The 13,939-nt window shown below is 38.4% G+C and overlaps 1 protein-coding gene across 27 annotated transcripts in view; it reads right to left on the bottom strand.

The window, feature by feature from the left end:
* Positions 1-13,939, bottom strand: part of LOC126365838 (C-Jun-amino-terminal kinase-interacting protein 4) — a 249,852-nt gene that overhangs the window by 77,882 nt on the left and 158,031 nt on the right. For 16 of the 27 annotated variants that reach the window (XM_050008650.1, XM_050008553.1, XM_050008580.1 and 13 more), the window contains one exon: positions 835-849. The exons of the other annotated variants lie outside the window; for them this stretch is intronic. In XM_050008650.1, the coding sequence (XP_049864607.1) occupies positions 835-849 (15 nt within the window). The remainder of the gene's footprint in view (positions 1-834; positions 850-13,939) is intronic. 27 annotated transcript variants of the gene reach the window in all.

Genomic DNA, 13,939 nt, shown 5'->3' with positions numbered 1-13,939 from the left:
AAGTGACAGCCAATCATCTGACCACATTCAAAGTCTACGAGTTTCTCAGAGTGCCGCATTCTGCTCTCCCATGATGTCTAATGACTACTGATGTCACTGATATCGACTATCTGGCAGTTAAGTGGCAGCACAATGCACCTAATATGAAAAATGTGTTTTTGGGTGTGTCCGGATACTTTTGATGTTATCTACAAACTGTATGTCTACCTTTTAATTTTTGAGGTTGAACCTACAAAAATGACGTCCACAACTTCCAATAAACAAAACTGTATCCTCAATATTAGACAGAGAGAGAGAGAGAGAGAGAGAGAGAGAGAGATAGAGAGAGAGATAGAGAGAGAGAGAGAGAGAGAGAGAGAGAGAGAGAGAGTAAAAAACAGTCTACAATAATGAATATACAGATGTGTCGATAACAAGCTACACTACTATATAACAATGTGAAAAGGCATCCAGATTGTAGTGACCTACTGCATCCCAAAATGCTATTTCATTTTTGAAGCTGTTCATGGATGGATAGTGTTTGACAAAAGCTCTATCTCCCTACAGGTTTGTAAAGCTTTCAAACAACACAAAGCAAACTACAAAGACACTCATTTGTAATGCAAGATGCACATACTTATATCATTTTAAAAGTATCATACATGAACAATTGCTAAAAGTCCAAATGGTTATTCTAAATAAAAAGCAACATATATAGTTTCTTTTTAAATCATGAGTAACAAGTGATACTGAAAGGCTGGTAACACTGAATTTAGGAAACTAAATTGTTACACTAAAAAAGAAAGGGCACTTAAAAAAAAGAATGAGGGAATAAACTATAAATGTGCTTACTACCTCCAGGAAACACTGCTACGCAAGTGCACAGAGCAATGTTGCGACATCCAGAGGAAGCATAGAACAATACAACCAGACATTAGCACTAGTTGAGAAAAGTCAGCCTTGTATAATTTTTGCATTTTACTGATACTCAAATATTATCATATAGGTAAGTCTGTACTTGACAAATTTTGTGAATTTAGTTTTCTGTATTATTTTCTCCAACATTTGCATTGTCTAAAGTGAAAGCAATAATGAAATAATTAAACAGAAATTACTACGAGAAAAGCTAATAAGAAGAACACTGCCATATGTGTGCTTTAATCTAACATTCTTGCAGCATGAATGCATTGATATTACAATGAGGTCCTAATGATAGAAGCACTGAATCCTAAAAGTCAAAATTAAAATGGAAATTAAGATATAATAGAATAATGATCTTTTACTTGTGTTAGTACTTTAAAATATAAAATGTGAGACAATGCCTCACGAGTTCAACAGCATTATAGTATTCCATTCTGTAATTAGGTTAATTTTGTTGGGAACTACCTTTAGAATGTTTCATTACACAAGCTTATACAATAAAATCAGTTTATGTCCTATTTTATATTACAATCCTGCATGAATGATACAAATAAATGACAATCAACTGGGAAATTCTCAAGAGAAGTCAGGCATAATCTGAACTTAAACCCCATTTATTTTTATAGACTTCAAGATAATGTATGTTAGAGTTGAGTTTGTACAATGTACTTAAAGCTCATTATGTACTGTGAAAGCTCATTATGTACTGCAACTTGTACATACTACTCATTCCAGAAAAGTGTACATCAGATGCAGTGTTCAACTCTGTCCTCTAATGACAAAATAAATTTACTGGTTGTTGTTTTCACTAATAAAACCCACCTTCCCAATTTATCCTGCCAATATTTAGCTCCATCATGTAACAACAGAATACTGGTTGAATTTATTTATCATTTTGATTTGTTCCATTTTCATTAATGAAGGATCTGATGTGACCTTTTTGTGTAAGACTTGTTGCCTTGAACCAGTTTCTACAAACTAACAAACTTGCTCTTTCTCCAACCAGTGAAGCGGTTCGCTCAGCCAAGTATAGCATGACTTACAGTCTAAAATAGAATCCAAAACAGTTCAATGTTGTATTTTTGTTGAACACAAAGCAATGACTAAAAATTATAGAACACAGATTTCAAACAAAAATTTCTATTTCCACTTACTCATTACTCTCTGTTTTTACAAGCTCTGTTTTGGTTTTTTTGGTATCTTCTGTACTGATAATGACATTTTTGAGGACTCTGACAAAATAACTCTGTCTGTCTTCTATTCTTAGTAATGGCACAGACTGCCATAGAAGGAAAATAAAATTCAGTGTTACTATCTTTTATTATACAGTTAACCTTTTTTGGTTCTAGTGTTACACTTCTTGTGGCATCAAGTGCTCTACTAGTTGTGATCACTTACACATGCCTGGAGTTTTTTTTTTTTTTTTAAGTGAAGGAAACTGTTTTGTTGCAAATATTTTGTTATTCCTGTTGCTGAAAAGTTTTTATCTCTTTCAAAGTAGCCACTGGATGAAGGATTGGATTAAAAGAGCATGTCTCTAAGTAAAACACATTTTTCTTTACCTGTCTGGCATCTCCTCACCACTGCACACTGAACATTATTTTGACATCATGAAGAGAAAACAGAGTTGTTTCATTTCACAGAATGTTGCCCAAACTTTACTAAAAAGCTTCTCACAAAGTGTCTTTCTTTTCTGGATGTGTGTAAAATGTCAACTGCCTTGTCTTTCTGGCACTGATTGCACAATATAAAACTATTTACTATTCATTCCTTCAAACTTCAACTGTTATTGGACAAAATCATATTAGAGATGGAACAACTGGCTCTGTCAATAGTCCTCTCTTCTCCTATCTGTCACAGCAACTGTCAGTTTTTCACTTTTTGCACTACAAATATTATTTGCTCTATGTGCTCACCATAAAAAACTACCTCTTACATTGCATGCTAATATTATCATACCAACGTCTCTCAGGAAAGCACATACATCATATTTCTTCATTTTAATTTCATTTTGTATTTCTGCAGAAATGACAGCTCTTTTGTTTCACACAGCTCCTGTCAAATTCTTCAGAAATTCATGTACGAAAATCGTATTTGTGCAAAATCTAGCTACAAATGCAAGCTAACCTGTTCCATCAAAACCCTCCAAACAGCAACACTGAGTTCATCACCACTTACTTCATGATATTCACCACTTCTGTGACAATTTCCCAAATAATCATCATCAATTGGCTAACTGGCAAATTCTTCACCCGCTAGATGAGATGTGAAAGCTAGACTTGTCAGTCACATTGAAATGTTTCATAACTTCACTCAACAATGGTCGGTTTCAATGGAAATGCTATGTCTGCTGGTTGGCGGTCTGCAATCACTGGACAGTAGCAACGAAAGTAATGTTTTCACATTAGAATTTCAATATTATTTAGTGGAATTTTTCACAAACAGTGTTTAAACAATGGCCTACAAGGTGGCACCAAATCAATGAGATATTAGTGTCATGAAGAGAAGATGTCAGCCATGGAAGTTCTACAACAAACTCAGTAAGCCTTAGCACTGGTATTGGAAAATTATGAACTCCAGAGAGGGGGGAGGAGTACACGCTCCGAAACAGCTAGTAACTTAGAAAAATGTTTGTGTTCTGCATCTGTAAATATACATATTATTTTATCTCATTCTGGAAATTTACCAAAGAACAAAGTAGAATTTCCTTCACACTTCAGAGATGTACTTGTCCTCTTGCAAGTACTCAGCCACTGGTTCACTGAGTTTTCATTCCTTCCTCATCCTATTTAGCGAGTATTTTTCTGTTCTGTAACAAACTTTATCGTACTTTTCCCAGTGTAACAAGACATTAAGCATGTCTCATTTTATTAGCCATTATTATCCAACACTTTTCATTTTCAGTTGAACTACGATTGCATTTTCTCACTAATATGGAAATTGTCAAACATTTTTAAGAACTTTTACTTTCTCTCATTCTGAACAACCATTTTATATTCTGTTGGCCTGGATTTTAAATTCCAATGATATCAAAATCCATGATCTTTATTAATTTAATATAAGTAACAAACAAAAACAGACTCCTGTAGAGACTATACAATTTTCATTTTGGGTATAGAACTTAATTTTTATATTAAAACAAGAATGTAAGTTTAAGAGGCAAGGGGTACTTCAGCCTTCACTGATAAATGTTGATTGTCACTTGGCTGGTTCCACTGTTCCACTGAAAAGGTTTGCAGTTGCTTATGTGTTGTGGATTACAGGGTAGCTTCGTATATCGGCCTTATGACTGGGTACTCCTTACTACTCCTTCTTAGGGTGCTATCATTTTGACAGGGACTTGATGCAATATCTTAAACCATTTGTGAGATGGGACATATGTCCAAATGGTTCACTCCGCACATGTGGAGACCAGTATACTGCACACATGCATTTTCTTTTGATTAGAAATGGATATGGATTTTCTCCCAAGTTGAAAGAGAGGTTCACTATGTTAGCAATGTGTGATCTGGCAGGCATCAAAAGTGAACTCACAGTGGCTTCTATTTTTCACTGTGAACTATCCGGATTTAATGTAGTGGGTTGTTTGATTTTGAAATATCACAAAATATCTGCACCCACTGTTGAAAGGTTAGGCAATTCACATGGGGATAATGTGCGATGCAAAGGACTGCAGCCGGTGACTGGCTCATTACACTGGGTGAACAGCAGAGCAAGCATGCCAGCTGTTATGCAGACCTCCTCAAACAATCTCCAAGAAAAGCACATTTTTAATTGTATGTGTTTTCAGTAATTTGGTCCACATTGTTATTGTTGTCTTGTTCTAGTTAGATGCAGTTCTGCCCCCCCCCCCCAGTAACAATTCCTTGATGTTTCAGGATGTGTTCTTTCAACTTGCCCCTTCCGTCAGTCAATTCACTAAATTGTCCGTTAGTTACACAATCTATTGAATAAATCTCCAGCATTTTTCTTATTAAAATTTCTATTCATCTCTTGTCACACTACAAGGTGCTAGCCAAAATTTTTGAGGCTGGTGCTGCCATCAGTTGAAAACCGTACCTTTGGACTAATGGTCACCATCATCCTCAAAGAGTTCCCATCCGCACATACACACCAGTCCCAGTGCTTCCGCCACTGGTAAAACATTCTCTGGAAGTCCTGTTCTTGAGGGTGTTTATCACCACCAGTGATGCTTCTTGAATCCTCTCTACAGTGTCAAACCGACAGCCTTTCAACTTGAGTTTCAGTTTTGGGAATGGTACAAAGTTGCAAGGTGCCAGATCTGATGAGTATGTTGGGTGGGGTACAACTGCCATGTTGTTTTTTGCCAAAAAGGTCTTGGTGAGCAAGGACATGTGACAGGCTGCCTTGTTGCGATGCAGCAGCCAGTTCCCTTGATGCCAAAATTTGGGCCGTCGTCGCCGCACGTTTTCACGGAGCCATCGCAAAACGCCACAGTAGTATGTGGAATTCACGGTTTGGTTGGGTAGGATGAATTCTTTGTGCACAGTTCCCTTGGTAACAAAGAAAACGATGATCACACTTTTCACTTTGCTCTTCACCTGCCCTCGCTTTTTTGGGTCTTGGAGAGCCCTGGCTCTTCCACTGGGACAATTGTTGCTTTATCCCCCAAACACTTGAATCATTGCAAGGATCTCCATAGCACTTCTCCAAAGAATCACACAGAATTTGATACACATGAACTGTTCTGTTCACGGATCCATTGTAAAATCGCCACACACCAAATGCAAAGTATTATAGAAATCACTGTGGACATGCAACACGTCCTCCCAGTTGAATGGCCACTCTGCACACTGACTCGTCAGATATGCAGCTCTCGCCACCTAGCGGTGCGAAGATCTACTACTCCTACTTTCCAGATGGCAGCACTAGTCCTGAAAATTTTGGATTCCACCTCATATTTATCACACAGGTTTGACTTCCATAAAGGCCACACTGATGACAAATACTTTCTGAAAAGCTCCCTAATACTTAAAATGTATATTCCTTATAAACATATTTCTCTTTTTTACATAAGCTGTTCTTGTTACTGGCAGTTTGTATTTTATACCCTCTTCATTTCTACCCCCGTCCCATATGACAAAACATCTATTACTTTTTAGTGTCAAATTTCCTAATCTAATTCCTTCGGAATTATCAGATTGAATTTTATTGAGATCTATCACTCATATATACATTAATCTTATACCATATTTTCAAGACACTAATAATTCCATTTATATGATTTTCAAAGTCTTTTACCACCTATGACAGAGGTACATGGTTATCAGCACACACCGAAGTTTTCATTCCAATCTCTCTGAATTTTAATTCTTTATTCCAAATTTCTTCTTGGTTTCCTTTTCTACTACTTGCTGCGTGTAAAAACTGGATAATATGGGAGTTCAGCAGCAACCCATCTCACTCCCTATTCAACACTATCGTATCGTCCCTGACTTTTACAACTGTATTCTGCTTTCTGTATAAAGTGTATGTAAGCTTCACTCCCTGCATTTTATTACTGATGCCTCCAGAATTTAAAATAGTGTATTTGTCTTTCTTCAGCCTATCTTCATAGGTTATTTATAAGGTCAATATAGCTTCGAAAATTTTTCAGAACCCAAATCAGTCTCTCTCCATGTTGGCTTTTATTAGTTATCCCATTATTCTGCAGATATCTGTGCTATTACCTTGCAGCCAAGACTTATTAAACTGACGGTTGGTATAACTCATACCAGTCATTACCTTCCTTGCTACTGTACAAGAATTATAGCACTCTCTTCCTGTCTGAGGGTATTACACCTGTCTCTCATCTCCGTCTGGGGAACTGCTAAATAAAATTTCTGAATTATACGGTGTCTCAGCTTTGTTAATGACAGATGTCATTTAATCACCATGATACATACATTCTGGGTAAATAAAGTAGTACGTTACTTGAAGTTAAAATACTTTCCAATTGTTCCCACACACTTTCTGGTGCCAAAACAGGAAACAAGCAACATGGATGAGGACTTTTTGAACCTATAGGGCAGCTACAATAGTTCAAGGGGACTCCCACATTAATTCTGAGTGACTACAAGGAGGAATTTCTTCAAGCATAACATACAGTGCATGCTCCCAGCTTATTTTCATCTAGCTTACAGCTTGTAAACTAGCTGATCAAATAATATTTAAACAGTGTGTAGAAGAATGATTTGATTACATAACAAGTGCATAGCATAAATTGTCTTTCCAAGTTAAAATTTAAACAAGGAACACAGCATTCAAACGCTACACACTTTACTAATCAAATACATTTTTTGATGACTCCACACCCAAATATGAGATAGAATATATTAGCAGTTGTTTGCAGGAACTTTGGCTAGTTTAATGACCTTGGATGACACTATCCATGACTGACTTGATGACACAGATGTCTTACATGTGAAGACTATACAAACTCTGAAGTATGTGAATTGAAGGCCAAATATAATACTGAGGGAAGACATCCAGTTGCCATGACTGGCAGGATGACTTCAGAGGGTTTTTCACACAGTTCTGTAGTCACAGTGTTCAACCACCACTGATCAAGTCAGAGCCATTTTCCAGTGACACTGAGGAACAGACACATTTTTTTGGGAATAGTTTGAATCCTCTGTTGATGCAGACCCAAACTTGTGAACTGTCACCAAACATATATTTAACTGGATGGGGAATTCAAGAGTTTGGTATAAGGCATTGCTGCAACTGCAGCTGCTTACGAACAAACCAAGAAAATTTTATGTGCACATTATGGTGACACAAACAGAATTATCCAGGCACATCTTGACTATCTGGAAAATGTCACCCCTGTAACATTTGACTCTCCAGAATCCCTTAACAGTTATTGAACACATTAAGTGCATCAAGCTCTACAGGCACTAGGAGAGAATGTAGAGACTTACTAGTCACGTTTTAATTCCAAAAATACTTCATACTTTCTTGTATGACATATTTAGATGCTGAATAATTAAATAATTGTCGGAAGGGAACATCCTTTAACTGATGAAATTCCTGTCAGAAGAGGAAGAAGGGACACTGACAGATCGAAAGATTTGTGGGGAAAGTTGCAGATTAACATTGTACCATATACAGTGGACCTCAACGTTCGACCTAAGTCAGGATGTGCAGCATGCAAGCCCGTAAAGCAGGTAGATGTCTTTTGCGCATTTTGTGAACACCTTGGTCACGGAGACAAGACAGGAAGAAAGTGAAGGTTATTCATGTGAGCCTCAAGAGTTTGAGATGTAGCAATAGGTGCTTTCTTTGCCTCAACCAGTGTCACATAGAAAAGGATTGTAGAAAGAAAGGAAAAGCACAATGCCTCTTTTGCAAGAAAAGCCCATCAAAAATCAGTGTGCAATAACATTTTACTTCATCGATTACTCCTACCAAACACAGTTCAGTAGGCAATGTGAATACCGGGTGTTCAGGATTTACTTATCTTCAGTTTGTATTTTACAGGGTCTATAGGTGTAAGACTTACACACTGCATTTTGGATAGTGGCAGCAAATCTAGCTTCATCGGTAGATCACTGATTGGCAATTTACAACTGGAATTTGAGTCTTTATGCACTATGTCACGCACTTGTTGTTCAGGCCATGTGGCACTGAGAAGCATATGGAACAATTCTTATGTTTCAGTTATAGCATTTGTGAATTTTCACTCATTTTTTAGACATTCAGTTAGTATCTCAAGATTTCACAAGGCAACATATTAACATATTACTAATTTACAACTGGCTGATCCCACAGAGGGATACAATGATCTTCCCATAGAGCTACTAATTGGAACTGATGACTACTGAAAATTGTTAAGGACACCTTCAAAATTTGGATGGATCCTTAGCAGAAACCACCCAAGGATTTTGTAAATCAAGCTGCTGCTATCCTCATAAATCTGCCATTTATTCAAGCACTTGTCAACACAGCCTGAAACTTCTGGGATTTAAAGACAACAGGAATGCCTGGCTATCAGGCCTGATCAATCACTAAGAAAGATTCAGCAGTTCTTGGGGAAGTTCATGCTTCCTATTCTATCGGGGATCTGTGAAGGGTAATGTGTCTTCCACCAAAATTAACAGTAATTCTTCCAAGTAATATCTTTGATGATGAAAAATGCTTCCGACCTTGCAGAGGCATCTAGAGAAGAATGACATCTTCAATTCCAAATACGAGACACAGATGTCAAATCACATCTGAAATGAATATTTCATTCTGGCTCCACAGCAAAATTTTCAGTCAACACCTTTCATTTGCCTTATCAAATAGTGATGAAAAAGAGAGAGGGAAGGATCACGTGGCGAGTCATATTTGACAACTTTACACAAAGAAAACTGCCACTGACTTAATTTCATCCTGGAAACAGGTCTAACCTTTGTGCCGAAGTAACCGCAGTATTCAAGAATTTTAGAATGCAACGTTTTGCCATTATAGCAGATATTACCTAGGACTTTTTGGCAGGTTTTCTTCCTCCAGACATCAGAGACCTAGTGAAGTTTTTCTAGTGCAGCAACCATAATCAATGATCACAAATGAAGCAAGCATCATACAAAGAAGAGCTACTTGCCAATTTAAATGACTTCCCTTTGGGCTTAAATGTAGCCCATTCCTACTTTAGCTGCAGTGAGTGAATTAGCAGGTTCATACCAATCACAGTTTCACATTGTTAGTGCCTAATTAGATCGTAACACTTATAAGGAGGACTGGGCAGCAGGCACAGCAGGAAAAAAAAAATGTTCAAATGGCTCTGAGCACTATGGGACTTAACTTTTGATGTCATCAGTCCCCTAGAACTCAGAACTACTTAAACCTAACTAACCTAAGGACATCACACACATCCATGCCCGAGGCAGGATTCGAACCTGCGACCGTAGCAGATGCGAGGTTCCAGACTGTAGTACCTAGAACTGCTCAGCCACCACGGCCGGTCACAGCAGACAAAAATGGTGGTATAGCTGTTTACTATTGGTCAAGCTGCCTATGTAGCAATGGGCAACAAACACTCAGCAACTGGTCGGAATATGGAAATCAAAAGGACTACTGATCACGAGAACTTCTCATATGTGGAAGTTTAGTGGGCTGGAGTAGATGATAATTTTGTGTGGATCAGCTTTCACTAAGCCAAACACCCAAATGGAGGACTGGTAAGGATCCGAGTCAATGACATGGTTTTTCTGCACAATGTAGTTCTTCCACAGCATATGTGGAGAAGCCAAGACTACAGGACCTGAAAGAAGACAGAGATGGAGTCCCATGCACCGCCATCCTTGTAACTGCCAATGGAAGACAGACACCTCGCACGACCTGTCCAGCTGGTCGTGCATCTGGAGGTAGACCAGGTTGGGGAGGATTTGGGGAATTGATAGAACAATGTTTCTGAATTGTGTTGTACCTTTACTTTGTTAATGACATGTTATCTTACTTCCACGATTTTTATGTTATTTGACATTAAAATACTTTTTAATTGTTCCCACACCCTGTATACTAGATGGTGCAGTTTTGTCACAATAGGCTGTCCCAACAATCTTCAAAACTCTGAGGATATCATTTCTACTCCAACTAACCTTTACAAAAACCAAATTTTATCAATTCTAGTTTATACAGTTTTCCATATGCTATTGTGCTCTTCAGTATCAAGACTGGTTTGATGCAGCTCTCCATGCTAGTATATACAGTGCAAGTATCTTCATCAATGAATAACCACTCCAACTTACATCCACTTCAACCTGCTTGCTGTATTTATATCTAGGTATCCCACTACAATTTTTAACTCTCACACTTCCCTGTATTAACAAACTAACTATTCCCTGAAACCACCGGATTTGTCCTAACAACTGATCCCTGTGTTTAGTCAAGTTGTACCATAGATTTCTTTTCTCCCCAATTTGACTCTGGGATTCTGTCACCTACGGCCCAGCGACCAGCCACACAGCAATGCACCATGATTGCCGCCCTTCCAGGATGCCAGCAACACAACCATGGAACATCACACCACAGCAGCTGCCACAGTACCAGGTGGCACTATGTTCATTGTATGCACCACTGCTACTATTGGCATTATCTCACCTCTGCAAGACATGTGCAACCACAACACTTTACTGATACTATTTCACCATGTGACTTAACATGACACCGTCTGGCCTCCCTGCAGCCAGTGCATGTCAGGATTCACAGTTCTTTGAGATTAATGAATTGCATCACATTACACTTGTCTACATTGAGATTCAATTGCCATTCCGTGCACCATGCGTCAATTCGCTGCAGATCCTCCTGCATTTCAGTACAATTTTCCATTGTTGCAACCTCTCGATACACCACAGCATCATCTGCAAAAAGCCTCAGTGAACTTCCAATGTCATCCACCAGGTCATTTATGTATATTGTGAATAGCAATGGTCCTATGACACTCCCCTGCGGCACACCTGAAATCACTCTTACTTCGGAAGACTTCTCTCCATTGAGAGTGACATGCTGCGTTCTGTTCTCTAGGAACTCCTCAATCCAATCACACAATTGGTCTGATATTCCATATGCTCTTACTTTGTTCATTAAACGACTGTGGGGAACTGTATCGAACACTTTGCGGAAGTCAAGAAACACGGCATCTACCTGTGAACCCGTGTATATGGCCCTCTGAGTATTGTGGACGAATAGCGCGAACTGTGTTTCACACGATCGTCTTTTTCGAAACCCATGCTGATTCCTACAGAGTAGATTTCTAGTCTCCAGAAAAGATATTATACTCTAACATAATACGTGTTCCAAAATTCTACAACTGATCGACGTTAGAGATATAGGTCTATAGTTCTGCACATCTGTTCGACGTCCCTTCTTGAAAACGGGGATGACCTGTGCCCTTTTCCAATCCTTTGGAACGCTTCGCTCTTCTAGATACCTACGGTACACCACTGCAAGAAGCGGGGCATGTTCCTTCGCATACTCTGTGTAAAATCGAACTGGTATCCCATCAGGACCAGCGGCCTTTCCTCTTTTGAGAGGTTTTAATTGTATCTCTATCCCTCTGTTGTCTATTTCGATATCTACCATTTTGTCATCTGTGCGAGTATCTAGAGAAGGAACTACAGTGCAGTCTTCCTCTGTGAAACAGCTTTGGAAAAAGACATTTAGTATTTCAGCCTTTAATCTGTCATCCTCTGTTTCAGTACCATTTTGGTCACAGAGTGTCTGGACATTTTGTTTTGATCCACCTCCCATTTTGACATAGGACCAAAATTTCTTAGGATTTTCTGCCGTGTCAGTACATAGAACTTTACTTTCGAATTCATTGAAAGCCTCTTGCATAGCCCTCCTCACACTACATTTCGCTTCGTGTAATTTTTGTTTGTCTGCAAGGCTTTAGCTATGTTTATGTTTGCTGTGAAGTTCCCTTTGCTTCTGCAGCAGTTTTCTAACTCGGTTGTTGTACCACGGTGGCTCTTTTCCATCTCTTATGATCTTGCTTGGCACATACTCAACTAACGCATATTGTACGATGGTTTTGAACTTTGTCCACTGATCCTCAACACTATCTGTACTTGAGACAAAACTTTTGTGTTGAGCTATCAAGTACTCTGAAATCTGCTTTTTGTCACTTTTGCTAAACAGAAAAATCTTCCTACCTTTTTTAATATTTCTATTTACGGCTGAAATCATTGACGCAGTAACCGCTTTATGATCGCTGATTCCCTGTTCTGCATTAACTGATTCAAATAGTTCGGGTCTGTTTGTCACCAGAAGGTCTAATATGTTATCGCCACGAGTCGGTTCTCTGTTTAACTGCTCAAGGTAGTTTTCAGATAAAGCACTTAAAAATATTTCACTGGATTCTTTGTCCCTGCCACCCATTATTATTTGGCTAGCTACGCACATCCATTCATAAGTAGCACGCATCATCCACAAATGAACTTGACAAATTCCGTACCTCACTCATTATTATTTATTCAATTTATCTACCCCGTCTTCAGCATTCTTCTACAGCAACATTTTTCTAAAGCTTCTTTTCTCTTTTTGTCTGAAATGCTTATCATCCAAGTTTCACTACCGTACAATGCTATGTTACAAACAAATACTTCCTGAAGAGACTTCCTGATAGTTTAATTTATATTTGATGTTAACAATTTCTTGTTTTTCAGAAATGCGTTTTTGTTATTTCCTATCTCCAATTTATATCCTCTCTACTTTGGCCATCATCAGTCATTTTTCTGCCCAAACAGCTAAAATCATCTAATACTTTTGGCGTTTCATTTCCTAGTCTAATGCCCTAACTTGACTTGACTACATTCCATTACCCTTGTTTTAATTTTGTTGACATTCATTTCATAATCTCCTTTCAAGACACTATCCAACTGCTCTTTCAAGCTGATGGGCCAGAATTGTAATGTTATCGGAAAACCTCAGAGTTTCTATTTCTTCTCCCTAAATTTTTTTAAATTTCTTTTCCAATCATCACCTGCATTCCCTGTACAGCTTGAACAACATTGGGGATATGCAACAACCCCATCTCACACCCTTCAACTACTGCTGTCCTTTCATGTCTTTCAACTTATACAACGGATATTCAATACATAATGCAACACATTCTTCTCCTGAAGGCAGGTGGGTTTTATTCAGGATTCTGATACTCTACGTTTTTTTCACTATTTTGGCTACAAAACCACATTTTTCAACGTAATCGCTGTCCAATGCAAAGACCTTATGCCACCTTTCCCAAAGGGCTTGTATGCCTGCAAGATACCACTCCTCTGGTCAGCGCCAGAGAGGACATATTGCTGCATCAATAACCTCCCCATCATCTGTGTACTACTTCCTGCAGAATGCAACCTTCATTGGGCCAAGAAGATGGAAGTCTGATGGTGTGTGTCTGTGGTGGACATGGAAGAACAGTACAACGAAGTTTTGTGAGTTGCTCTCAGGTGTGCATACTTGTGTGAATCCTTGTGTTGTCATGGTGAAGGAGAAATTGAAATTTTCTGGGCTGTTAGGCTGCATCATACTCATATTTCTTCTAAATAATTGATGT

Source organism: Schistocerca gregaria, chromosome 1 (assembly GCF_023897955.1).
Source record: "Schistocerca gregaria isolate iqSchGreg1 chromosome 1, iqSchGreg1.2, whole genome shotgun sequence".
Classification (NCBI taxonomy): Eukaryota; Metazoa; Arthropoda; class Insecta; order Orthoptera; family Acrididae; genus Schistocerca; species Schistocerca gregaria.
This window is presented reverse-complemented; position numbering and strand designations above follow the sequence as displayed.